Raw genomic sequence first — 25,282 nt, forward strand, 5'->3', positions numbered from 1 at the left:
CAGTCAATCTCAGCATGTGCATCCGTGCAGGACAGCATAGCTCTGTACAGAGATATATACTGGATCCTGATGGAGCATCTCTCTGGACAGCTTCCAAAATGAGCAGGTCTCCACAACTACGTTGCTTCCACTTTCATAGTCTTAACAGGCCTAGAGCTTGAGTTTACTGAAGAACAACCAGAAATTTCAGCTCAGGCCTTTTGCTGCACTCTTCATATATTGACAAACCTGGGGGAAGTATGACACCTGTATGATAAAAGCACCTGCAGAAGGTGTATAGAAAGTATTGCAATTAATTATATAAATCCATGGAAATAAGTTGTCATAGTTCTTTAGTAGTGAAGTAGACAATTATGAACTAATAGAGATCATGACTTGCTAAACCTATTACAAAGCACTTTCTGCAAAAGAAAAAACCTTAAAAAGAGAGAATAATTAATTCTATCGTTAATCGTTATCTGAAATAGAGAATAAGACTAATATATCTAGGGATTCAAGATAAGAGCCTGAATTTAATAGTGAGGTACAGCCTAATAGCAAGAGGTGCTGAGCTCACCTACAGCTTTTATTTTATGTTTGTAAGTGCAGGAAGAGAAATAAACCGCTCTGGAAATAAGGTCACTCCCAACAATTTAAATGTGAAACCTCAGAAATTTGTATCTGAAATTCATTGCTTATGTTTGAAGAGAGACACAAAGTGGTTTTTGTTAAGAATGGGCAGCAGTATTCAGTATTTTTATGCATCAGTTGATTTAGCAGATTCACATGGCTCTGAAGCTAAAAAAACCCTAACTATTGCCCAGTTTCCCATGTTTCTGTTATTTCCATTTAGCCAATCTTCTATCCTCAACTAACAATAAACCAAAACGTTTGCAGTGTTGCTGCTTATGAGTGTAATGATTATATCTAAAAATCCAATAATCAGAAAAGGATCTTTTCTTTTTTTTTTTTTTTTAACAGTTTTTTTTAACAGTTGAGGTCTGTGGTCTGCATGTTATTGGTCCAGGCTGTAAGAAACTCATCAGCTCTGGCCATCTGGCCACTAGGGGAAGTCAGATCCAGGTTCCAGCTATCACCACCTTTGTAATGCTGGATAACCCAGCTCCTGCACTTTCTTTTTTTTCCCTCTCCACACTTTTGTACCTGCTCTTTGAGGAAATCAGCGTGGTCCTGAAGAAAATTTGAGATTCATATTAGCAGTGGGTTCAAAAAGAGTTCTGCATAACAACTTGCAACAAGGCAAATGCATCTCCATGTAGTGGAGAGGAGAGACACTCCCAGGCCAGTGGTAAGGGGAGTAACTGAGGCCAACTGGTACATTCCTTTACAGCCTCTGATGGAAGGGATTGGTTGACTTGTTGCTGACTCAAGTCAAGTACAGTCAAGTGATATAGCTACCAAAAAAATGTGTGACTCACATCTATGTGTGTTCTCACAAGAGTAGTACCTACCTTCCATCATGGTCACTGGATCTTCCATTTTGGGTCGTAATATATTTGGTCCAAATACTGTAGCCAGGTTCTCGACGCTCATCTTGTTAACGCTGGAGTGAGCCTGAACTTCATCAAGGAACCTTGAAAAGGCCCCCCAGAAAAATCAAAGGAGGAGAGGAATAAGTCAGTTCTCAGACTGCAGGCGCTTGGGGCAGGAACAATTTTGTCCTGTGCTTATACAACCTCAGTAATAATCCCACATTTCTCCTACTGTATGAACAAGAGAGAACAGGATGGTTTCTGGCTAAGGTACCAGCCCACCAGATATCCAGCCTCCTACTGGGTATCAAAGTACAGATTTTCACATCTTTAGAGGAATTCTCCAATTAAACAAATGGACTTCTGCCCATTTTCACTTATAGATGTAACAGAAGTAAAAGAATATTTCACTCATCTCCTCATCTTAGAACTAGCAGCCTGTGGAATGAGCTTTTTTGCTTGAATCTAGCAAAATACAGATAAAGAGGTAGACCAAATACTTCTTGTGAATGCTACAACTGGGCAAACCAGCATGAGAAAAAGACTATGCAAGCCAAAGACAGCACAAGAAGAAATCCAGGCAGACTGTGCAGAAAATTCCCAGCAGTTAATAGTTTTGTAATTTAGAACAGCCTCTCAATAGGAGTGATAGTAAGAGAAAAGCTGTAAAAACATGTAAAGAGCTTGTACATAATTAGAGAAGCTGTAAAAGGACAATATGACATCCAAACCTGCAACAGCAGGAAATACAGTTCTGCACCCTCAAAAGTAAACAGTCTCACTCTGTACTTTGTTTCCTAAATTACTGCTAATTTTTATGAAGAGTGGATGGGTTTTGGCAGGAAAAAACATTTCCTTGTCATTCTACACTACTTGGTGAATTTTTGAATGCTTTTACTTTCAGTGTGACTTTTTTAGTCCTTCCCATTTTTTCTGCAGCTTTGCCCTGGAGTGGACACTGTTCTGAGACCCATGAACTCTCACTTTTCTTCACTAAATCAGAAATGAATTCTGCTTGTCTTTCTCTTCCTCATTCTTAGAATCATGTATGTCTCTGCCATTTATGTTTTGAGGTGCTCAGATATTAAAACAAATGGCTATAGGAGTACATTGGGAGGCAAAGTATTTTTTTAAGGCATTCAGAAAATACATTTCAGAAATTATATCTGTCTGTACACTTAGGAAGGACTTGAAACATGTTGAATAATTCATGGGCTTTTCATCAATGTTTGTGTAGCCTGCCTCAGATGTACAAATTTCACTGGTCATAAAGCAGTTAATTACTACAAACAGTAGAATACAACATTATAGTTCAATATGTTGTATCTAGGGTAAGATTGTTCCAGCTTCCAAAATACATTCCATCCCACTTTGCAAAAACTGGGGACACAAGTGCCTGATACTCTTAAGAGGAAGGCAACTCCCAACCCCACTTTCAACTGAAGTATAGCTGATGCTAATCTGACTGCTCCTTAGCTTGTGTCATAACCTTCCAAGTGTGCAGTACCTGGAAAAAATACCCTTTTTACTCACCTTTAAGTGCTTCTGGAATTAACAAGATAATGTATTAGTATCACTCATGCCTGCTGGCAAGGCTGAGGGTGACAGCAGTTTTTTTGGCTGATGCTCTTGGATAAACCAAGAGTTTCCTTCAGGCCAGCTGCACATTCACCTCCACATGTTTAATAGGAGCAGTAATTTACACTCAAATGATGCTTGAATATTCATGTTTTCAGGGTAAATGATTTGCATATAAGATGGTGCCTCATAAACCATAATGACTTTTCTAACTATTAATTAATTTTACTTACTTGCATATGTATTTGAGGAGGTTGTAGTTCGCTCGGGGCAAATTCTTCACCTGTTTAACCAGTTCCTGGGTTCCCTGAGGGACAGGAAAAACAAGGAGAGCTATAAATACAAATGATGCCAAGTAGATGTGAGTTCCTTCAATGCTGCAGAGCAGACCTGAGTTCCTTCAGTACTACAAAGTCCTCTTCCAGAATCAAAGCCATGAATAACAGATGGCAACACAAGGAGGCTTTGCTTTAAAAAGGGTCTCTTCCAGTGTTTCATGCCTTACCAAAAATCCAGTGTCTGGAACTTAATTCAGTTCTCAGAATCACTGGAAATCCTCCTGTCAACTTTAGTGGTTGATGTAAAATCCTTCAATTAGTGAGGGCTGCTTGGCTTTAAAGTCTGCCCACTGGCACTGACATAAATGTACTGGCAAATGTGTGTTTTTAGCACCTAGGTTATTCAAAACTTTGAGGCACTGAGTGCAATTAAGCAGAAGAGTTTTTTCTGAAAGAAGCTAAATGACATTCCAATTCAACTAACTCCTTTTTAATTACTTACTTGCATTTGCAGTCATTCTGAGCTGTAACATACTTCCTCATAAAATTTCTGTCTCTACATTAGTAAAGTGTAAGATGAAACATCTGCTGGAGGAATGACTTAAAACCTTGAAGCTATTTGAACTATCTAATGAATACCTCTGACTCAGAAGCCTATCCTCCTTCCACAGTCCCAGGCTTCATTTGCTTGTTCCTTTCAATGCTGGTCTTGCTTATTTTTTGAGCCAACTGAACCCTTTGTGAGAAACTAGATATTCAAACACATTTAGGAACAGTGATGAACACTAATGATGGAGAAATTCCAGAAGCAGATGGTTCTAAGCTGAAGAAGCACATATAGACATTCTTTTCAAACTTCCCTCAATTTATTAAGGATTGTTAGAGAGGAAAATCTGTTGGCCAGATTCTTGCCTGACTTCTCTGGGCACAAGAAGTCAGAAAGATCCAGAAAGCAGCCTGTAGTCCTGCTTGCATCTTTAAGGTCCTGAATGTATAGCCAATTTTTTATTCTGTATATCCCAGCACAAAAAACCTCCTCTAATAAAAACCTGACACTTAAAAAGTAATTCTTAAAAGCAGTAAGTCCTTTTCAATTAGCTTAAAAACTAAGCCAGTTAACAGTGACAACAATGTAAACACCAATAAAAGATCAGTCACTTTTGAAAATTTCAATCCTCCTTTTTAAGTTTCTGAAAACATTTCAATCAAGGACAGCTGCTACTTTTGGGAAGGTTCAGGTCAGTTGTTCAGGTCATCCAGCCTTCAAGTGAGGAGGTTGAACTGGACGAAGTTTAGTTAACAGACCTAATTACATCTTGAATTTATTAACTCGTTTTATTTCAAACAGAGAACTAAGGATTGTATTTGGCACTGTATTTCAGGTGCTCTGAATGGCTCCTCTGGATGCAAGAGGGGTTCAGAACAGAAACTGAAGGCAGATGTGAACATAGAAAAAATGACCAAAAGATACATGCTACCTAAAAGAAACAACAGAAGGTTCTAAAAATTTATTATCCATGATAATTCATGAGGAATCACAAACACAGTATTACACAGAGAGCACCTTCATATTTGCCAAGGTACACTTGGTAGGTTAAAAAAGCCTTTTCTCCTGCTGCAACATTTGTCATTTCTGCCACAGATTTGTACCCACCAACCACCTGACCAGTAGATGGCAGAAGGCTGAGCCCAGTAACACCACTGTGAAAGTATAAAGGAAAATACAAGTTTGGAATTGTTGGGCTATTAACAAACAGCCCTGATTAAGCTTATGACTGTAGCCTAGCAAGCAATAAAGGCACTGCACTGTCATTTTTCATGGTATTTTTCAGCAACTCTTACCTCCTTGGAAATGTAGCATGTCTAATTTATGGTGATGCATGCTTTCCAAGGAGTGATCCCAAGCCCAAGGATTTCACAATGTGTGTAACAGTTCAGCACCAAATATGAGCTTTTAGTAGGGCTGGAAAATTAGCAACATTTCAGATATTCACCCAGTTTCAGATCTCTTTTTAAAAACTTGAAACCGTGTGCTTAGCCCATTTAACTGCTGTGTGCATCTCTGGAATTTAGGCAGTAGAGAAGACAAAAATACTACCATGTCGAGTCAGGTCAGACTCATGAGCTTTTAAACATTTTAATTTTTTTCATTCATTCTTAGTCTAATTCTTTTTTTATCTCTAATCCCTCTTCCCAGCTTGCTGTGATTGGAATAAAATCTTTTTTTAAAGCTGCAGTCCTGCTGAGATACCTAGAGGCCTCAGCACAACCCAAGGTCTCTCTTACATTTCTGTTTTCATTCCAATACCAAAGGAAAGTTTGGTGCAGAATGATGATAAAGAGCAATCTGAATGAAAAATACAAAGCTTAGGGCAGTGCTGGAGTGTCTTTTGCTGCAGATTGACATCAGGCCAGTCAAATGTGATAATAATTCAATGTAGGAGGATGTGGTGCCATCAGTTTTATCTGAACCACTATTTTGTCTTAAGTGATTTTGGTTTTTTGGAGGGTGAATGTACAAAGCTAAAGAAAATGATAAATTTTGAGTTTAAAAGTCTCATTCAAAACTTCCAAGTGAAAAATAACTGTTAATTAATACTTCAAATTAAAACAATAGATTGTGGGGTTTTTCAAATATTTTTTTCAAATAAAATTTCCTGCTTATCATTTTTTGCTAAAAAATTACAGCTTTAATGAAAACATAGTTTTGAGCAGGGGGACTTCCCACTTGAGAGGTGAGTCAGGTCCTACAGGCTGGGTCTGACTGTGCTACATTCTGCTCCACATGCTACTGTGCACGTATGGCCTCTCCACCTTTGATATGTGCATCTACCTTCCTTTCTGAAAAAGTAAACATCCCTTGTTGAGGTTCCAGATTTTCCCGAGGAAAAAAAAAGAGGTTATGTTTAAAACAGCAGTTTAACAAGACAACTTTGTGCTATTGGCAGTACTGTATTTTGTAAGCTTTCTTTTTGGCTCTCTAGTGCTTCTAATACAATTAGTGTCTTTCTAATCCAAAGAGAATACTGCACTTCAAGCCCTTTGAGTCTGGCCTTGCTGCTACAAAACCAACACAGATGTTGCTTTCCAAACTGCTGCAGCTTGTGCAGGCAAAATCAGGCAAAGTATGTAGTTAATAAGCTGAGCAATTGATATATAATTAAGTTTGCCCAACTTGGCAGTGTCTCTACTCTTGTGCAACAGTGCATAATGGATCCAAAACTTCCCAGTCTGCACATCTTATGACCAAAATGAAACCAGCCCCACTGCTGTAGAAATGTTGGTGTTTCTTGTGAAATCAATCCCTGTACTGCCTCTAACATAGCAGCCTGCAGAGATGCCTAAGTTGACTGAGGATAAGGCAGAAGATGAGCAAGTGTTGGAGCTAGTGGACGCTTTGCTGTACTTACTAAAGACAACACTAGTGTGCTGACACACTGATGTGGCTGTGCTCAGGATGTAAATGCATATCCATCTGTGGTGTTATCCTATGTCACGCACAGAAATTGGCTTTTTCAGAGTTGATTAGAGAATTGCAAGCTATCAATTGCCTTTTATCTTCCTATGGGCATCATAAAGGACTGAATATCCTCAGAGCCTTCTGCTACTTGAACTAAAGTTGAATCCCTGGCTCTCGGTACAGAACAGATTTAACAGCTCCCACCAGAGACAAAGATGTGAGCATGCTCTTGAGGCCACACAGAAAAAGAGAGACAGAACTGTGATCTGCAATTTATAAGCCCTCAGACCTTTAGCTGACTATAGCCTTCTTTAGCTGTCACTAGCAACAACCCTTACGGCTTCTTTAAACATCTGTTTTAGAAGGTGGAATAGTTCCACCCACATTAGACTAGATCCAATGTGCCTGTGAAGTCAGCAAAGGTATCACCACAAGTGGAATATTATGGATTAAACAGAGCCATCAATCATATTGAAAATTATCCTTCTCCTCCCAAGCAGTGAATCAAAATTTCTGTGACTGCCACAGACTTGGAGGTTTTTGTTTGTCCTTTGCCCTGCCTGGACACCAAAGAGAGGAACATCAGAAGAAGGTTCTGGTGAAGTATTCATAGCATTATTTCCTCTATTTTGTGATAATATCTTAACCTGCGCTTTTGTAGTGTCTTTCCTCTAAGTAATACAAAGATCATCATACTGATCAACGTCCCATCCACCAAAAACTTTGGGATGCAGAACATGCTGTTCTGATGCATGAAACTAAAAACACAGAAAAATGGAATGACTTCACACAGCTTGCTAACGAGTCTACAGCAAGGCTGGGGAAGGAACCTAGAGCTCCTACCTTGCATCTCTTCCTGATTAAACTACAGAACAGTTTTGTTCAGAAGAAAGAAGCACCAGGCTGCAAGACTGACTTCAGAAAAGCTCCTGTTTCAAGCAGGAGTGTGTGATAGTAATGCCAAATTCACGGTTTCAGGAAAATTCAGAAGGTTCCCAGGAACTTCATTGATTTAAGTCAGCCCTGAAGAGTGATGAGAAGAAAGTTGTACTACACCGAGTCTTGGGAACAACTTTCAAAGTAGACAGAAGTAGATTAGAAGTATCACTGACCTCTCCCTCATCTTTTGTGAGTAGCTGTCCACAAGAGAGAAAGTCTTCATAATTGGCAAAGGGGATGACAGGCTCTGGCAGCTCTCGAAGGTAAAGCTTCAGGAGGGATGCCACAGTGTGAACATCTGTATTGCTGTAATAGAGAAGAGGGAAGGAAATTTAGAAACTCACCCTACCCTAAAGATTGATGTTCTTCATTTGATGGGTTCATCAAGGTTCCTCTTTGAGACAGAGACTAAGAATGCACATGGAAGGCTGCTGCTCTGTTACATGTTTGGATTAGGCAGGAGGGTCTACCTGGGAATGAGGGAAATCTCCCATTTTGTCAGGATATAATTGCATCTCAGGCAATATGGGCAGTGAAAGGGATGTGCCCCTGATACTGCTTAAGGTAAGGTGGTGCTGTGGTTTGTCATCCAGTGTGAATTAGGAATATGAGCAATACAGTCTATGCAAGTGCACAGCAATCATGTAGCACTGACAGTAGAGCTCTGCATCCTTTTGCAGTCAAACATAACCTCTCATCATCTCACTGATCCCTCCTGTCCACAGCAGCACCCACCTGCATCTCATGGGCCAGGCTCCCAAGAGACTTGGGCATTCATTCAAAGAAAAAAATGGAGGAAGCTGTATTTCCTCCAGGACCTCTATTGCCATTTAGTGTGGATGCCTGGCTTGTGAGTCACAAATCTTCTCACTGCCTGGAGTATTTGGCATTTCCTAGTTCATCTGCCATGCTGGAATATCAGATTTTCTTCTCTCTCCCACTCCAGGCACTTCTTTTCCCCCTTCTCTCTCCTTTGCTTCAAGTTAGCATTGAGATGTCAGGTCCCATGGTGAAGATACACCTGTTTCTCCCTTCCATTTCCTGTTAAGCTTTTGATGTGTGGTAATATTTCTCCCTCATTTCAAGTCTCTTGTCATACAACTTTGTTGACCTTTTCAGAGAACCTCCTCAATGGTTTTGACTGTTGGAAATCTAAACAGACTCTGTCACCAGCTCCCCACTATCCACCATTGCCCTGACAGTCTTTAAAGAACTCTGAGAAAAACCCATGAGTTACCACAGGAGTTTCAAATCCTCACCTCCATCTAAAAGCTGACTTTCTTCTGCTCAGTATGTTTCAAAGCATTTTGTTTTTGGAACACACAGCCAAAAAAACCCCAGGTAACATTACAACAGGAAGCTGCCAGCAGGTACCCCTTGCTACTAATCCTGATAATGGTATTCCTATTAAACACCTCCATCATATTTGAGAATGCCAGAGTTTCACATAATATGTTTCTTTCATTTCATAATGTATTATAAATGCTTTCCAGATAACATCAGTACCCTCTATCTTTCTTTCTTAGAGTGGAGTTTCTGGCATGGATGGAGGATATGACTGTCACTCAGAGCCCAGACTACAGCTTCAGGTCTGTTGGCTGAAGTTATTGTTTCAGCCACAAGGCAAAGTGAAATCCAGCCAAACTCCCAGTGTTGTGGAAGTGCAGTAGCAGCATACTGCTGCAGATGCTTCCAGAACACCAACACCTGGCCTCTCATAAGGCATACATTTAAATGCAGGCATATGCATTTAAAACTCAAATTAGAAAAGCAAGCCTTTAAAAATATTTTAATTATCAGTCCTCACAAAGATGAAATCCACCATGGGGCAAGCAGGCTCTAGCATTTGGAATATCACTTTAGATACAAAAGACATTTAAAAGCACTGAATGCAACTAGAGGGGAAAAGAAAAAGGATATTTGTTTGACTGCATCCAATTTGGAAACAAATATAGAGATTTCACACTTGTAGAAAATATTTGCTGCTGCCTAGGTATCTTAGGCCATGCATGGATACTTTTAGTTGCACATACAAACAATTATGCTTTCTAGGATGAGATATATTTCACTTAGTCAGGGTGGAACTGCCTCTCCCGTGTTGCTGACTGTGGCTGTAGAGATCCAAGACCGATGAGCTGGGCCTCCAAGTGGAGGTGGTGGAAAGACTGAAAGGCAGAGACTGGGGGACTCCAAATGGCACACTGCTTGGGTACACCTAAGTTGGACTCCTTTTATTATGTACTGAGCCTTCAGTTATCACATTTTAAATTAAAGACCAAAAAGGCAGGCATTCCTTCATGGAGATCTTTATTGCCTCTGTTAAAGGTGAGACAGCACTGATCTATTTAACCATTGCAAATGCCTGTGAAAATAAAGGTGCTTTCTGCTTTAAAAATGCTGAGGGGAGGCTTGGTTTATCTTCATGACACTGAAGTTAGTATAGGTTAGGTTAAGGTAAAACATGAAACTGAAACTCGTATTCCTAATTAATTCCTTCCATAGTTACTCCTGTTCTAGATTATAAGCATTTTCCAAAATAAATCTGTTCACTTCCACATAAATTAAGGTAATTCTAGGACATCCAGATATTAAGTTAAAAATTCAAAGATTTTGCTTAAGAAAAGATAAAGTGAGACAATTTGATGATTCCAAAATTTATCATTTTTCTTTAAGTTTTTGACAATTCTATTTCGGGAGCAAATACTGATTGTGGTTTAGAATCAAAGAAAGGAGGATGAGTGGTCTGGAAAGTTGAGGGGAAGGAAGAATTAAAAGAATGTTCCAAATAAACTCTAAGGATATTCTTGCCAGCACTAACTCTTCCTGCAGCAGTAGACAAGGATGCTACGGGCAATGTTGAGACTTGTTGCAGTATCAGGGAAAGTGATCCCCTAGGTAAATGTGCTGGCAATATGCCAGGTGCTGCCTGCATCACCTGGGAAAGTGGTACTACTGAGTTTCAGCAAGGAATAAGAGCCAGGTCTCCAAATCAAGATCCTAGCTCTGATCCCACTTCTGAATCTGTGTTGGAGATTGGGCCAGACCTATACAATGGCTTTGGATTCAAATAAACCTGGAGTTCAAGGTCTCTGTCAGGGTCAGGGCCCATTTCTGAAATCCCTGTTTAGGTGAGCACAATGCTGCCCTTCACTCTGGGTAACATCTCCATATGTGAAAGGGGAGGAAATGGGAGTTACAGAGTGTGGGATAGGATCTGTCTGCAAGGGCCCCGAGAGCATTTACCCTCCTTATGATTTGCCTGCCTGGGCTCAGAGCCAACATTAAGATAGTGCAGCTGGGAGATGCTGCCCCTTCCCTTGCTGACCTTGGATGGAGCACTCTGAGCCAGGGCTGACTCTTCCCCTGGGACCTTATCTGAAACTGAGCCTCCACTGTTTAGACTGAGAGCTACAACTCCCCCTGTGCCTGGCTACAGACCCTGCTGATCTGGATCTGGACACTGACTCCTAAACAGATCACCCAGCCTGATCTTGGACCTGCCTCATCACAATGGACTTGCCTGGCATTCATTTGACTGTCACTGCCTCTGAGAGCTTTGTTATCATGCTTGGCTCCTGTCTCCCTGCTCTGAGAAGCAGCTGGCATCTGCTGCTCCCTGATATCAGCATAGGCAGGAGGACAAACAGGCAGCTTCTATGTCTTTGTACCAGGCAAGGAGTGATTACATCAACATTTTTATACTGGGAAGAAAAATACAAAACTCCCATTTTTATTTCAGAAACATTTGACTCAAGTTTTGTTGCAAATTAAGAGATATATTCAGTTTTGAAATAGATGTTCCATCTCAGCTGCTGAAATTGTGGACCAAACAAATAATTCTGGCCAATAATTTTTCTGGGTTGAAAAAGCACTTTGCTACTACATGATGACCAGTTCTATACATTGCATGCATAACAGCAGAGAAGATGTGTGAGCATTCTGAAACTTGATGACAAAGGAAGGGGAAGAGTCAAGACATTGCCCCTGGGCCCCTGATTGCTGCAAGGGAGAGTGCAACACAAAAAGCTATAAAACAACTGCTTCACCTCTGTCATATCTATTTCTAGGGTGGGATCCCACCAACTGCTGAGTACCCCACCCCCAAATCTAACAATGTATTTCATTCAATATGTGCTTAAGATGCAATGCTGGAGTAGCACCATCTAGAGTAATGGGCTCAGTTTCTCCCTCTGCTCAAGCACTTAGCCGTATGAAGGCTTCCACACCCAACACCATGCAGGTGAAAGCACCAGTGGCAATTTAGATGAAGAGAGCAATGGAAACAAGGACAGACACTGCAAGGCCATTCCTAACAGGTATTACATGCCATAGACAAACCAGCCTGAACTTACTGACACCAACTCACCTGTCAAAAAGGGGTTTCTCTCCGCAGTCAAAAGAATCCTGCAGATCTTTGACAAGGTTGGCTTGGCCAGGCATCCGAAAGAGCCCCTCCTCTCTAAGACCTCGTTCCCGAATAAAATCCACACACTGTTCCACCAGCAGTGGGGCCAAGCGCTGGCCATATTTCCTCTCAAACTGTACAATGTCCTCCAGTCGCTGTCCAAAGATCCCTGAAGACAGAGAGCAAGAGAAACATCTGGGTTTTTTTCCTGCTTAAGAGTGTTTCAAACCATCCTCTGTGCTATCTCAGTTTACACCTCATTAATCACAGGGAAGGTGGGGTTAAGCTGACATTTACAGTTATCTACAACTGTGCTGAATCTGGATTAAGTACCCATACTTACATTGCATCTTCTGTCCAAAAAAATGCCAAAACAAAGGCTACATTGACTTTATGGAACACACCTCTTGGCTGTCACATGGTTGCCCTTCAACAGTTTGCAGTAGGCCAGCCCCACAGGTTGTGATCCCACTAAGCAGCAGATTGCTAACATTAAAACTGTCTATCACAACAATCTGCCACCACCCTTTGCATTTCTATTTCCTTTCCTTTAATTGAAATTTCCGAATGAAAATTAAAACACAGAATAAAACCCACTCAAAATACATTGCCCTTCCTACTAAAACATGTACCATACTTCTTGCATCTTGAAAATACCAGAAGATACTCTACCCCTTTACTCACTAGATACTCTAAAATCAGAGTGACCTATGTAATTCTTAAGTCAGATCTACCGCAGACATACAACACCAAGTGTGAAGCACTGTCTCTGTCTTCAGAGAAATGGGAGTTCCTGATCAACACCAGCAGCTGAATGCCACTATTGGAACCAGATCTTTTGGAAAACAAAGAAGTGACTAAGGATGTAAATCCCAGAGGTTTTAGTTTAATCCCTGCCACTAGGCGCCTCCTCCATCTAAAAGGACAGCTGCTGAGTTGCATCCTGAATCCCTAGTTCTAGCACCACTATTGTGATGGATTATCAAGATAAATTAATATGAACTTATTGAGAGAATCCCAGAATCCACTCAGTTTCAGATAAAACTGTAGATTTTAGTGGATGGGAAATTTTGTTCAGATTTCTCAAAGCAACAGGAAGCTTTCCACTAATAACAAGGAGCCTTTATACATTCAGTATACTCTGTTAATCCTTCAGGACTGAAAAATAAAGCAACATGCAATATTGGAGTTATAGTGTGGTTGTAACCAACAGCCAGAAGAAGCAGTGTTTAATGGATGCATGCGTGTTCTTATAGCAGACCAGGTACTTTGGTTGTTCCTTAGAGCTCTACTTACCTTCCTGATAAAAATAAAATTTTTCATTTTTATTTTAGTGCTATATTCATGGGAGGCTGATAACTCCTGACAGGAAATTTCCTAACCACCATTCATAGGCTCATATCATGGTATGAGTTGGAATGGACTTTAAAGACCATCTAGTTCCAATCTTTCTTCTATGGGCAGGGATGACTCCCAGTAAACCAGGTTGCTCAAATCTTCATCCAACCTGGCCACCATGGGAGACATGATGCCAAACCTGCTTTCTATATTCAGTCCCACCCTGCAGAGTCCCCAGTGAAACAAGTCTTTCACTATCAGTTTCAACTCCCTAAATGAAACATACAAGAAGTATCCTAAAGTCCAATATAATTTCCCTGGCAGTTTGTTATCCATTAGAAGACAGAAACCTTCTTTACATCCCAGCCTATACAGCTGCACTACAGTATCAGAGCAAAGGGCCATGAAAAGTATCAAAGGAAATTCCCTCCTTAACCTGGCAGCAAGGCATGCCCTGGAGCATGGGAGAGACTTATCTTTACAACTGTAAATACTGGTTTTCTTGCAGAGTAGAGGTTTTACTAGTTCTTGTTTCTAATCTGAATTTTCACTGAGATGGGAGTCTCTGAAGTCATGTTCTAGGACACAAAATCTCTCCCTGCTTTTGTACAGGTGTCCTGGTTTGGGCGAGGATAGAGATAATTTTCCATCTTGTAATTCTGTTTTCAGCTAAGTCTCTTGTAAGTATCTGTACTTGCTGAAATTAACAGCAAGTTTCTCAGTCAGTGTGTGTTTCTATGACTGATAATGCTCAACGTTTATACTTATATCTAGAGAATGGTGTGCAGAACCAAGGCCACTGCTTGGTTCTGAGGAACATCTTATGCTATGGAAAGAGAAATGGAGTAAAGAGATCACACCTGCAACCCTCCTTTAGGGAGGAGCAGACAAGACAAATGATCAAAATTGACCAAACAGAGTATTCCATTCCATACGTGTCATACTCAGTATAAAATTGAGGTATCACAAGGGTCAAACCCCTTCACCTTCACCCTTTGCTCTTCCCTTTGGCCCTTCTTCACCTGTCCCTGTTTGCTTTGGCATCCTGGGAGGATTCCATCCGTTCCTCTGCCTGTGGTCCTGATCCATGCCAGCCTGAATCTGTGTGTTCCTGCCTCCAGCTCCCGACTGCTGCTGACTCCAGGAGTCCAGCCTGGACTTTCCCAGGGCTGCTCTGTAGCCTTGGTGATGATGTGAGAATTATTGAGGGGAAAAGGGGAGGAATGTGGTATCATTTTTCTTGTATATTTGTATATATTTAATAATTTTTCCTTTTTTAATCATTACAGTTTCATTAAAGCTGTATATTTTAGTTTCCAACCCATAAGTATCCCTCCCTTATTCTCTCTCCTTCCTTTATCAAGGAGGGGAGGGGATATTAATAGAGAGCATCTGGCATTTGGTTAATTGCCAGCCCGTGACAACAAATTGCTTTGTAATCTCATCATGTAACCCCTCCTGTCGTGATAGGGCACAGCAGAACTGCTTGGTTATGTGGGGCTCAGTACTGACCAAGGGTTTCCAGTGGACTCACAGGAGCTGGGCAGCTGTGATAGATGAACTTTTACACTGCATGCTTTTCCTTTCTCTCTCTCCTCTTTTTTTTTTTTCTGAGCCATTGCCAAGGACCCTTGCAGCTGCTGCTCAGAAGAATGACTGCTCCCAAGACAAGCCTTTTGGCAGTAAGAGCATTAAGCTTGGGGTTTGGAGAGGGAAAGGATAGAGTTGCAGTTAGATTTGGGTTGGAAATTTGGCCTTGGAGAAATGGTTCATCTGTGCTGTGGCTGCAGAGCTTGTCCATGGCTTAGAAAAGGCAATTAGTGTTAGGGTTCAGAGAAGTAGCAGCTATCTTCGGATTGGGTCTGGACAGCAACTCTCAAAGGCAAGTGGGAGCTGCTTACAGTCTGGGCTTGTGGGAATCTTTCATCTGGGCATCTGCTGGATGGTGTTGAAGAAGTTTGCCCTCAGGAAAATTACCACTAGGGCTCTCACAGCTACACTGGTAAAAGACATAGCAGATGCATCTACTTCAGTCTTCCAGGGCTAACAGGGCAGACTGAGGAGGTTTCCTGCTATCTCTGTAAAGCTCATCTCACTTCAGCCAGGTCTCAGAAGGGCTTGTGAAACTGCTGCAGTAAAATGCTCCTGAAAGTACCAGGATATGACAGCATTTCCAGGCTGGACAGGAAATGTCCTGCCTGACAAGGGAAAGCTAATGTGGAGTCAGTCACACGCAGCTTTATCTGTAGACTCCACAAGGCACAGGCCTGTTTTTAATCTCTGGGGCCTGCAGCTAATACTGAACTTGGCAACACTTCACTCCATTTGATGATACTGGTGGAAGACATTAAAGTCTTTCTTTTAGTTCAGAAGAGGAGATTCAGTGCCATCCAGCCACACTCTCAGACAGAGTTAGACTGGACATAAAGACAAAAACTACTAGCAAATCAAGGGTTAATTTTCCTTGTCATACACTTTTCTATAGCTAGGCCCTTGTATTTGGTTTCAAAGAAGAAAAAAACAACAATCCCCCCCCAAATCTAAACAAACAGAACAAAAACCCCAAAACAAAACAAAAAACCAAACCAATTAAGGAAAAAAAAACAAACCAAAAAGAAAACAAACAGCATGCTTGGGACAACATCCTTAATCTCAGAAAGATCCAAAAGATACCAAAAATAGGCTAGCAGAACTACAAAATTTATTCTCTCTACTCCAACATGCTGTCTTGTTCTTTAAAGATTTAGGTGGCTCTTTGTGGAAAAAGTGAGCCAGGAATGATGTACAAAGACACAGACAGGCTCTCTGTCCTGGCCTGAATAGCTCACCCACCAGCTCCTGACATACAAAGCCTATACTCTCAGTTATGCTGTCCAGACATGCAGTGGGCAGGAAAATATATGCTCCCTGATTCATTTTTTCCTCATCAGAGCTCTGATTTCAACCAAAATAAAGACAGAGATAATAAAGTCAGTTCATAAGTAGATTTGCTTTACAGGGAGTACTGACGACTCCGTATGCATAAAACGGGAAAAGTCCAGACACACCTACATCAGCTAAATACACACATTAAAAGATGTGTAGGAAGATAATCAAGCACACACCTGGATGTGGCTGTGCAGCAGTACAAACACCCACGCATGCATGTGGTGCCTCACAGACAGGCGGTTTATGGAGGTAAAGATTGTGTACGTGCTCACCTGCACAGATAAATGTCTTTTACCTTCCCACATTCATGCTTAGGCTCACATTTAACTGTCCCTCTCACACATGAAAGCACTGAGAAAAAAGTACGGGCAGCCATTCAGAAATGCATACGTTTCACACACAAAACACACACTAACCTGTAACTCTTTTTCCCCTCCCCAGCCCACCCAAGCACACACTGTGTGAAATTACTGTGGCAGCAATTGAAAAAGGATTTCCAGGTCAGAAGCTGTACATGACTAAGAAAAGATAGCCCCTGACAACTAAACAATCCAGCCAAGCAAAGCATGGAATAATGGAAGAAAGGAAACAACAGATAATTATGAATCAAGAAAAACTGAGAAAGTAACTTTCCCAAGGTCACACAAATCAGTCTGTGGTAAAACTTGGTGTCTTCTGACACCATTTCCCACAGAAAGCAGGCTCCGTTTACTAGAAGCCTGTTGCTCTCAAATACATTCATGTAAATATTCTGTATAAAACCAAATATAAACACAGCTGCCCAGAATTATCTTAAAATGCTAGCTTAGCATCCAGTAGCAATTTTTGCGATACACTGAGTCCTTCCCACTCTTTCTGCCTTTGTAAAGCCATCTCCTTTCTTAGATTCTTAGACTCTTCTGTCTGAGGCTAGGCTCAAATACCTGCTTTTCCTCTAGGAAAAGAAAACAACAAATACACACTCTGCAAAATCATCACATACCTCTTGTTCTTGTGCAGCACTCTGCTACATGACAGGCACTGGGCTTCAAGCAGAAACCAGGCAGTGTCAGACAGCAGGAGCGGCAGAGAAAGAAAGTCCTGACTTCAGGCATCAGACACATTCTGAGTCCCAGCACTGGCAGTTTTCCATTCACCCAGCGCTACAGAGTGGAGAGCAGCCGATCTGCCCAGGGAGATAATCTTGGCAGCACATCTGGTCTTAGCTCCTCAACTCAGCATCATGACTTGTGCAGAAAGCATTTGAAATATCCAATGAGATGCAGAGATTCCCAGCTCCCTCTGCACGGGGAAAGAGAGAGGAGAAAGACAGGCAGGTAGGGTCTTGCACACCCTCAAAGCTGCTGCCAATGTAAACAGTAACTAAGCATGGGTCACAAGTTTTAACAAAGGCATCCCCCATTGGCTCCGTAATATATTCATGCTCTAATTGCTTGTCAGATCTATTCTAGATAGTTGGAAAAGCTGAGCAACTGTTGCTGTCTGCATGCCACTCTTTGGATTTCTTCCCGAGAGAGGCAATGTTAGTTGTTCTGCAGGCAGCCTGATGCCCTGGTCTGGCCTCTGATCTGCTTGCAAAGCACCCTAAGCAGCAAACTTACTTTAGAGGGGAATATGCCCCCACCTTAGCCTTAATGTGCTCTGAGACTGTCTCCATAGCTCTAGGACATACTGGAATGCTTTACAGAGCCCTAGGGAAAGCTACAATTTTTCACCTGTGCTTTTTTTTAATTTTTATTTTTATTTTTTTATTATTTTTTATTTTTATTTTTATTTAGAGCCTCTGCTTTATCCCTTTCCTGAGAAGCTGCCTGATGATTAATAGCTGGGCAGGTGATAGGAGATGGAGCTAAAAGGTTCTTACACATGAAGAAATCTCCAGGATTTACTTGCAGATGAAACAATCATCAGGACTTGCTTGAAGGCAAACATTCACCCCCCAGCTCCTCCTCCGAGGGTAAGTAGTCTGTAGTACTACAGAGATCATTTATAAAATGCAGTCATGTGACTGCAGATCATCATCAGCCATCACCCAAAACCTTTGTACCAAGCCTCTGGAAAATTTCAGCAAGTTTGGAGAATTTTATCTCCCTCTGGAGGAGAAAAAAAAAAAAAGTTCTCCCTGTCTGCAGCTGATCATCTGCTTCTGGTATTAAAATACAATGGTCCACCACTTTCTGAGCTACACTGTGACTCGGTCTGAACACACATGTGAAAGATGAAACTGACCCAGTAGTCAGGCTCTGAGATTCCAGTCACTAAGACAGTGTTGTTCCACAGATCAGATCAGTCTCTGTCTCTGCATTCTTGTTTTGACCAAAAGCTCCTAAAGAAATAACTTTCTCTCACTACAAGTAAAGGAAGTACTAGGATCAAAAGGTCCAGTTCTTGAATGGCAAGGCTGTAAGGTATTCCTTAGGTATTCAAGATATACCTTGAGTAGCAAGGTAATGCAGAACTAGTCACCAGAAGCCCCGGAAATATGCTAGACAATATTTAAAGCCCACTAAATAACATTTGGAAAGTGCTGGAGATCCTTAGGTACAAAAGGTAAAAATAAGAACCTGGATGTTGCTCAGGCTTTTAATTTTTATCCTTTTTTTCCCCTTGTGATGAAGACAGCAGGCTACAAGTTAAAAAGCCCACAGTGCTCATCAGTCAGCAGGAACAGCCCTCTTCTGAAGGGCTGAGACACTATCAGGATTTCTGGCATTGGAATGATGCCTCAAACTGTGTCATGTCTGCTAATAATATTATGGAGCGTGGGATTCAAAGTTTGAGATGGGAGCCCAGGAGATAGAAAATGCAGATATTTATTCTTCCATTCACTTCTACATTTCTGTATTCAGCCTCTCAAAACACAAGACCAAGAAAATTCAAAGAAACAAAAAATGATGTTGTTTAATATGGACACTGTTACACTCAACATATAATTAACCTGTGAAATTAAGTCTCTCAGTGGCCAAGGATGACTCAAATCTTGATTAGAGTTCTGCATAGCTCATGATACTGTGAGTTGTATGAAAGATGACAAAGATGATGTCAACTTTCCTCCAAAGAAAGAGTGAACAGCTCTAGTGAGAAAAAAAATAAGAAGGAATAAATGCTTCCTCACTTGATCATCATAACTAAAGCATAAAATGGCATCTGCTTAATGCTTTTTTCTTGCAAGTAACAACTCTGAAGCTATAGATGTCTCATGAGAAGAATGGAACATTGTGCTCCATACCTGCATACTCCACAGTTATCACTTTGTCATAGAATCATAGAATCATTCAGGTTGGAAGGGACCTTGTAGATCATCTAGTTCCAACACCTCTACCATGGGCAGGGACACCTTCCACTAGACCAGGCTGCTCAAAGTCACATCCAATCTGGCTTTGAACATTTCCACGGAGGGGGCAGCCACAGCTTCCCCGAACAACCTGTTCCAGTGCCTTACCATCTTCATAGGCAAGAATATCCTCCTAATACCTAGCATTATAGAGGGGGAGAACCACCTCCTTCACGTGGCTGGCTGTGCTGCTTTTGATGCAGCCCAGGGCACAGTTGGCTTTGATTGCACACATTGATGGCTCAGCTTCTGGTCCACCATCACCCCCAAGACCTTCTCCTCAGGGATTCCCTTAATTCTTTCTCCTCCCAACCTGTATGCATGCATTGGATTGCCTCAAGCCAGCTACAGAACCTTGCACTTGGCCAGCTTGAACTTCATGCAGTTTCCATGAGCCCACTTTTCCAGCCTGTCAGGGTCCCTCTGGATGCCATCCCTTCCCTCCAGTGTGATGACTTCACCTCACAGTTTGGTGTCAGCTTACTGAGGGTGCCCTCAATTCCACCGTCTATGTTGTTGACAAAGATGTTGAATGTCACTGGTCCAAGTACCAGCTCCCGAGGAACACCACTTGTCACACATCTCCATTTGGAAACTGAGCCACTGATAACAACTTTTTGGGTTTGACCCTCCAGCCAGTTCCCTTTCCACTGACTGGTCCATTCATCATCCGTATTTATGAGAGTCCTGGGCACTTCCCACAGGCGGTGGTCTGTTTGGGTTGAGTTGTTTGTCCTTGAGAGAACAGAGGCTTGGGTGGTGCAGGCCCCGGGCTGTAGGTGCACGTTTGGCTCCGCGCCGAGCGCTCACCATTTTCCCCCGTGTGTCACTCAGGATGCTCACCAGGGAACTTCCCGCTGCCACCAACCTTTGCCCTCCCTGCTGGCCCCGCCTGCCCGAACTGACCCGTCGCATTCGCCCCATCCCATTCGCTCCGTCCCGTTCTCCGCACGCCCCGAGGGCGCTCGTTATAGCGGGGGAGGCGGCTGTTGCTCTGGAAACGCCCAGATCGCCTGTGAGTCACCAGGGAGAGCTACGGCTCCTCCGCTAACACTGTTCGGGAGAGAGGGAAACGTACAGAAAAAGAGAGGGAAAAAAAAACCACCCAAAAAACAAAACAAAACAAAAACTAAAACTCCCCCAAAAAACCCCCCAAACCAAGGGATCAGCGGCTCCACTGCAGAATGAGCCTGCGTCAAAGCTGGTTCACTCAGCGACTTCACTTACCTCCTTATATGAAAGAATTGTCAGTGCCTTTTAAAGCACTGCATTAAAATTCATGACTTAGATAACAGAATATGATAAGACTGGGAAAAAAAATCACTATATATATTTAATTTGTCTTCCATGTTTTGAATTTCTAGGTCAGAATTGTATCCTGCTTTATCCACTAACCACATTTCTCAGAAATGAAATCTGAGATTCACACACAATCACTGAACTACAGGATGTGCAGATCTCAAGAGTATACTCGATACAGCAAAACCAGCAATAAAATCCAAAGAGCTGATCAAATTACATATAAACTACCATCAAAATTTTCACCTAGAGATCTCCGCATACATGTGCCAAGCAAAGAAGGGGTAAATTTCTTTAGCTGTAGAGAAGTTTACCCCTGGGCAGCTCTTACTTTCCTGAAGAACAACTTCTTCAGGAAACCTCAACAGTTTCTAAAACTGTTAAGCAAGTAAATCTCACATGAATTTGCTGCTAGGGAGTTGGAAGCCTTTTCTTTCCTGGTGTCATTTAATGGAGAGAGTCCTAGTAATACTCTCATGAGTTAGCACCACTGAAGTTATTTTACTGTAGGTACCAGAACAGGGGGAAAGCACCCTGCCTGTACATGTCACTGCAAACCTTGGAGACTGGCTGTGAAGTTCACTACAGCTCACACAACCTCTGAAAATCCAGGCGTGTTTCAGGCTTGGCATCTAATTCAGGTCAAATTCAGTCTTGAATCTGGTTGCAACAGCCATGAACTCAGAAAATATTCCTCCCCATCTCTGATTGTAAGCAAACTTGTTGGCTTACACACCTCTAGCAAGTGCCCATAAGGTGAGGATATTTTTAGACACTGGCTTACACACAGTATTAGCTAATATACAAGTATACTCAAATGGAGCTGTCTGAGGGAGCTCAGATCTAGGAAACTGATTTGTCTATTTGTACAGAAAGGGTCTAGAATCAAATTAGAATCCCAGCTGAAGTTCCCCAATTTTCAAGTAAGTTGAGCCTTCTGCAGACTCGTCCCTTACTCCAAGTGAACATGGGCACTTGAACACCTCCGTTTTACCTATTAAAAGCTGCCAAATGAAACAACTGCAAGTGATGGACAAAATCATGTTCCCACACCTGTCTCCTGCTCCAGGCTGGGGTCTCAATCTTCTCTAGCAAAACAAAATCTTTTGAGAACAAACAGACTTCTTGCTTGCTGAATGATAAACCAATTCAACCTGGCTTATCAAAGGTTAGCAATTAGCTATATTCATCCTTCTGTCACAGTGAATTCTTCCTGTGTAAGGTGTTTTCCTGTCTCTCTAAAATATGTCAGTGAAGCAATTGACAGCAGCACTTCACATTGCCTGCAGTGGACTCTAACCAGCTGGTACTTTACATTGAGATGGTAACTATTCAGTCACAAAGAAAAGATTATAAACAGACCTCAACATCACTTAAGCACAGCATTGAGAATCCAGAGCCAAAGCCCTTTGTTTATTTTTATGTTTTTCCCTAAACAAAGGCAAGAAGAATGTAGAGAATAAAACATCAACAGCAAAAAAGTCTTTTATCAAGCAATGATCTGGACAGATGTGCCCTGGAAAATATCTTTCTCTCCAGAACATCTTTTACAGAACTTTTAATTTACTGTCTCATGCACATGCCTGTTTGCCTTTAATAGGCAGCTTCCATGGCCTTGACAGAAGCTGTCTATAGAAAGCATCTAACTGGCAGATCTTCACTTTCAAGTGTGCTGCATGTTGATGCCCTGACTTCACAGAAAAGTTTTTAAAAAATCTTGGATGGTAGTAAGTAAAAAATAATTATGATGTAGTGTAATTATTGTCACCAGTGTCTCATCACTAGCGAAGGATGAGAATTCTAGCTGTGGGTTCAAACACAAGCATCATGGAATGCGAAATCTGTTGTTGATCAAAACAAGTCATCTGGATTTCTGGTCATCCTGGAACCTGGAAGTGCCCATGATCTAAATTCACAATCAAAATTTAGATGACCATCTCCTTCTGTTGGAAACATGCCTTCCATTCAGACAATTGAATAAGCTTATGTCCTATATCCCAGGCCTGAGAGGCTGATAACCTAAGCACAGTCACTGAGAAACAGACAGGATCAACAGATCAGGAGACAGGGTAGGTGTTTATCCAAATCAAACTTTATCATATATAACTCTGTCAATTTGTAACCTGCAATTGTAAAACTTACTACCAGGTAAATTGTAAATTATTCTACTTTGTTGCTTCCTCAAATTCAATCAATGATGAATTTCTGTCAGATAATTCCCATACATTTATCTTTATCCTCCATTATCCCACTAAAATTCCCAAGCAATATAAAGTGTAACTTATACATTCACTTACACTCACGTTCACTTAAGCATAAGGTCCAAAGTTCTAGCAACAGCAGCACTTGACTGGCAGTGCTTAGGGAGGGGACAGCATTTAGCTCCAGTTTGTAAAATGGATAAAACATTCCAGTAAATCTGCTAGTCATTCAGAAATATTCCCAGAAGACTAAGGGCTGAGTAGCTTGCAACTAAGAAGGCAGAAAGGAGAATTTGCAGGACAGATGAAGTGATTATGGAGAAGAAGAAAAAAGAAGCAACTTAGGAGAAGAGTAACTAACTTTTAGAAAGGAAATAGGAAGAGAGACAGGGTGAATTTCTTTGTTCTCAACTAATCAGCTACTAAATGGTTACAACTGGAAATCGCAAGGAGCAGGCTACCATTCCCATTCAGTAAGCACATATCCATTTAACATTCTTCAAAGGACTAAGACAGAGAAATTAAAATACTTGCCTGCAAGCTGAGAAACACCACAGGAACATGTTTGTCCCATTAATCATACATTGCCAGGACATGCAGTGAGACCTGTCAGGGTTTTGAAGACTCACAGCTTTCAAACATCAAGCATGAATCTAATGATTACAGGAATGGTCTCCCTGAGAAACCATCAGTGCAGAAGGTGGTACTGGTCACACTGTACTACAGGCAACAGCCAGCAGCTGTGCATCAAATGCATAGACAGCAGCACCATCATAGTTACTGCCTGAAGAGAAGAGGAAAACAAACCTTTACAGAAGCAAACATAAGCCTAATCATACTTTATCTAAAGCTGGATTGGTTTTAGCCATTTGAGGTATATTAAGCTAATGACTCCCTCCACACCTTTTTCTTTGATAGCTCAGGTGGACTTAGCTCCTATGAACCCATATAATTCTATTTTTAATACATCTATTATTTTTGTTTCCACAGCATTGTGTGACAATGAGCTTAATAATTTAATTTTGCACTGCAAGAAACACGTTTTTCTTGGTCCAAACCTCACGACTGTTCACTGTTCAAAGCCTCCTTACATTTGTAATTTTATCCATCAGATTTTCCTGCAGTCTTTTATTTTGTAAGATCCTTTTCAAAGTCTTGGGGTAGTTTTGTTTTGTGTTTTGTTTGCTTTTTTGTTGTTTTTTGTTTGTTGTTTTTTTGGTTTTGTGGGGTTTTTTGTTTGTTTTTATTCTTTGTTGTTTGTTGGTTGGTTGTTTTATTTTTGTTTTGTTTTTTTAAGGAAGGGGCTTAAGTGGAACAGATTTTACATCTTAATTGTTTGCACAAGACCGATTCAGGGCAGAGTTTGTATTAAAAATTCTACCTTACATTTGAAAGGCCTTTCATGCCACAAATTTTGTCCAAATAGAAACATTTCCATGTGACATTTCATCAGATCAGTATTTTCCAATCAAATGATATTTCATCAAGCAAATCTCATTAAAAACTTTGCACTGCTTACCTGCAAATGTAGCAGAAGGAATTTCTATTTGTAGCTTTTCTCTATCTGGTTTATGGTTTATGTGATACAAGATGAAACTGAGGAAGCCATGCCAACTGAGATGAGCAGATGGAAAGGGATTTCTTTAAAGTAGTTGTATTTCTTTATACTTAAAGTGCAGCCCCACCCTAGCACAGGTACAGAGTAAGAAATAAACTCCTCTCCCTGACCTCCCCTCCTCTCCACCTGAAAATTTTCAATGCATCCAATTTCAGAGGACACTGGCAAGCTCACTCTCGCCCAAGCCTATGGCCATGAATCCTATGACAAACTTTATTCTTAAAGACATCATCAGACCATACAGACTCTTCTCAAATCTCAGTTTACAAAGTCTTCTTCTTCAAATGAGATGAATTACGCTCAGATATTCAGGAGCCTGAATCCCAGGAAAACGTGTTAAAAATTGTTTTCCCCATATACAACCCTGCACTTATTCAAAAGACTTAGGAACTCTAGGATTTTATTTTAAGGCCACATTTGAAGTATGTTTGG

The 25,282-nt window shown here is 41.2% G+C and overlaps 1 protein-coding gene across 1 annotated transcript in view; it reads right to left on the minus strand.

Moving 5' to 3' along the window:
- The window catches only part of ARHGAP22 (Rho GTPase activating protein 22), a 65,946-nt gene that overhangs the window by 4,163 nt on the left and 36,501 nt on the right, over window positions 1–25,282 (minus strand). The window contains exons 3-6 of the mRNA XM_030453208.1: window positions 12,094–12,301; window positions 7,901–8,033; window positions 3,284–3,357; window positions 1,452–1,573 (exon numbers count right to left, since the gene is read on the minus strand). Coding sequence (XP_030309068.1) covers window positions 1,452–1,573; window positions 3,284–3,357; window positions 7,901–8,033; window positions 12,094–12,301 — 537 coding nt within the window. The remainder of the gene's footprint in view (window positions 1–1,451; window positions 1,574–3,283; window positions 3,358–7,900; window positions 8,034–12,093; window positions 12,302–25,282) is intronic.

The sequence above is a fragment of the Calypte anna genome, chromosome 6 (genome assembly GCF_003957555.1).
Source record: "Calypte anna isolate BGI_N300 chromosome 6, bCalAnn1_v1.p, whole genome shotgun sequence".
In the NCBI taxonomy this organism is placed as follows: Eukaryota; Metazoa; Chordata; class Aves; order Apodiformes; family Trochilidae; genus Calypte; species Calypte anna.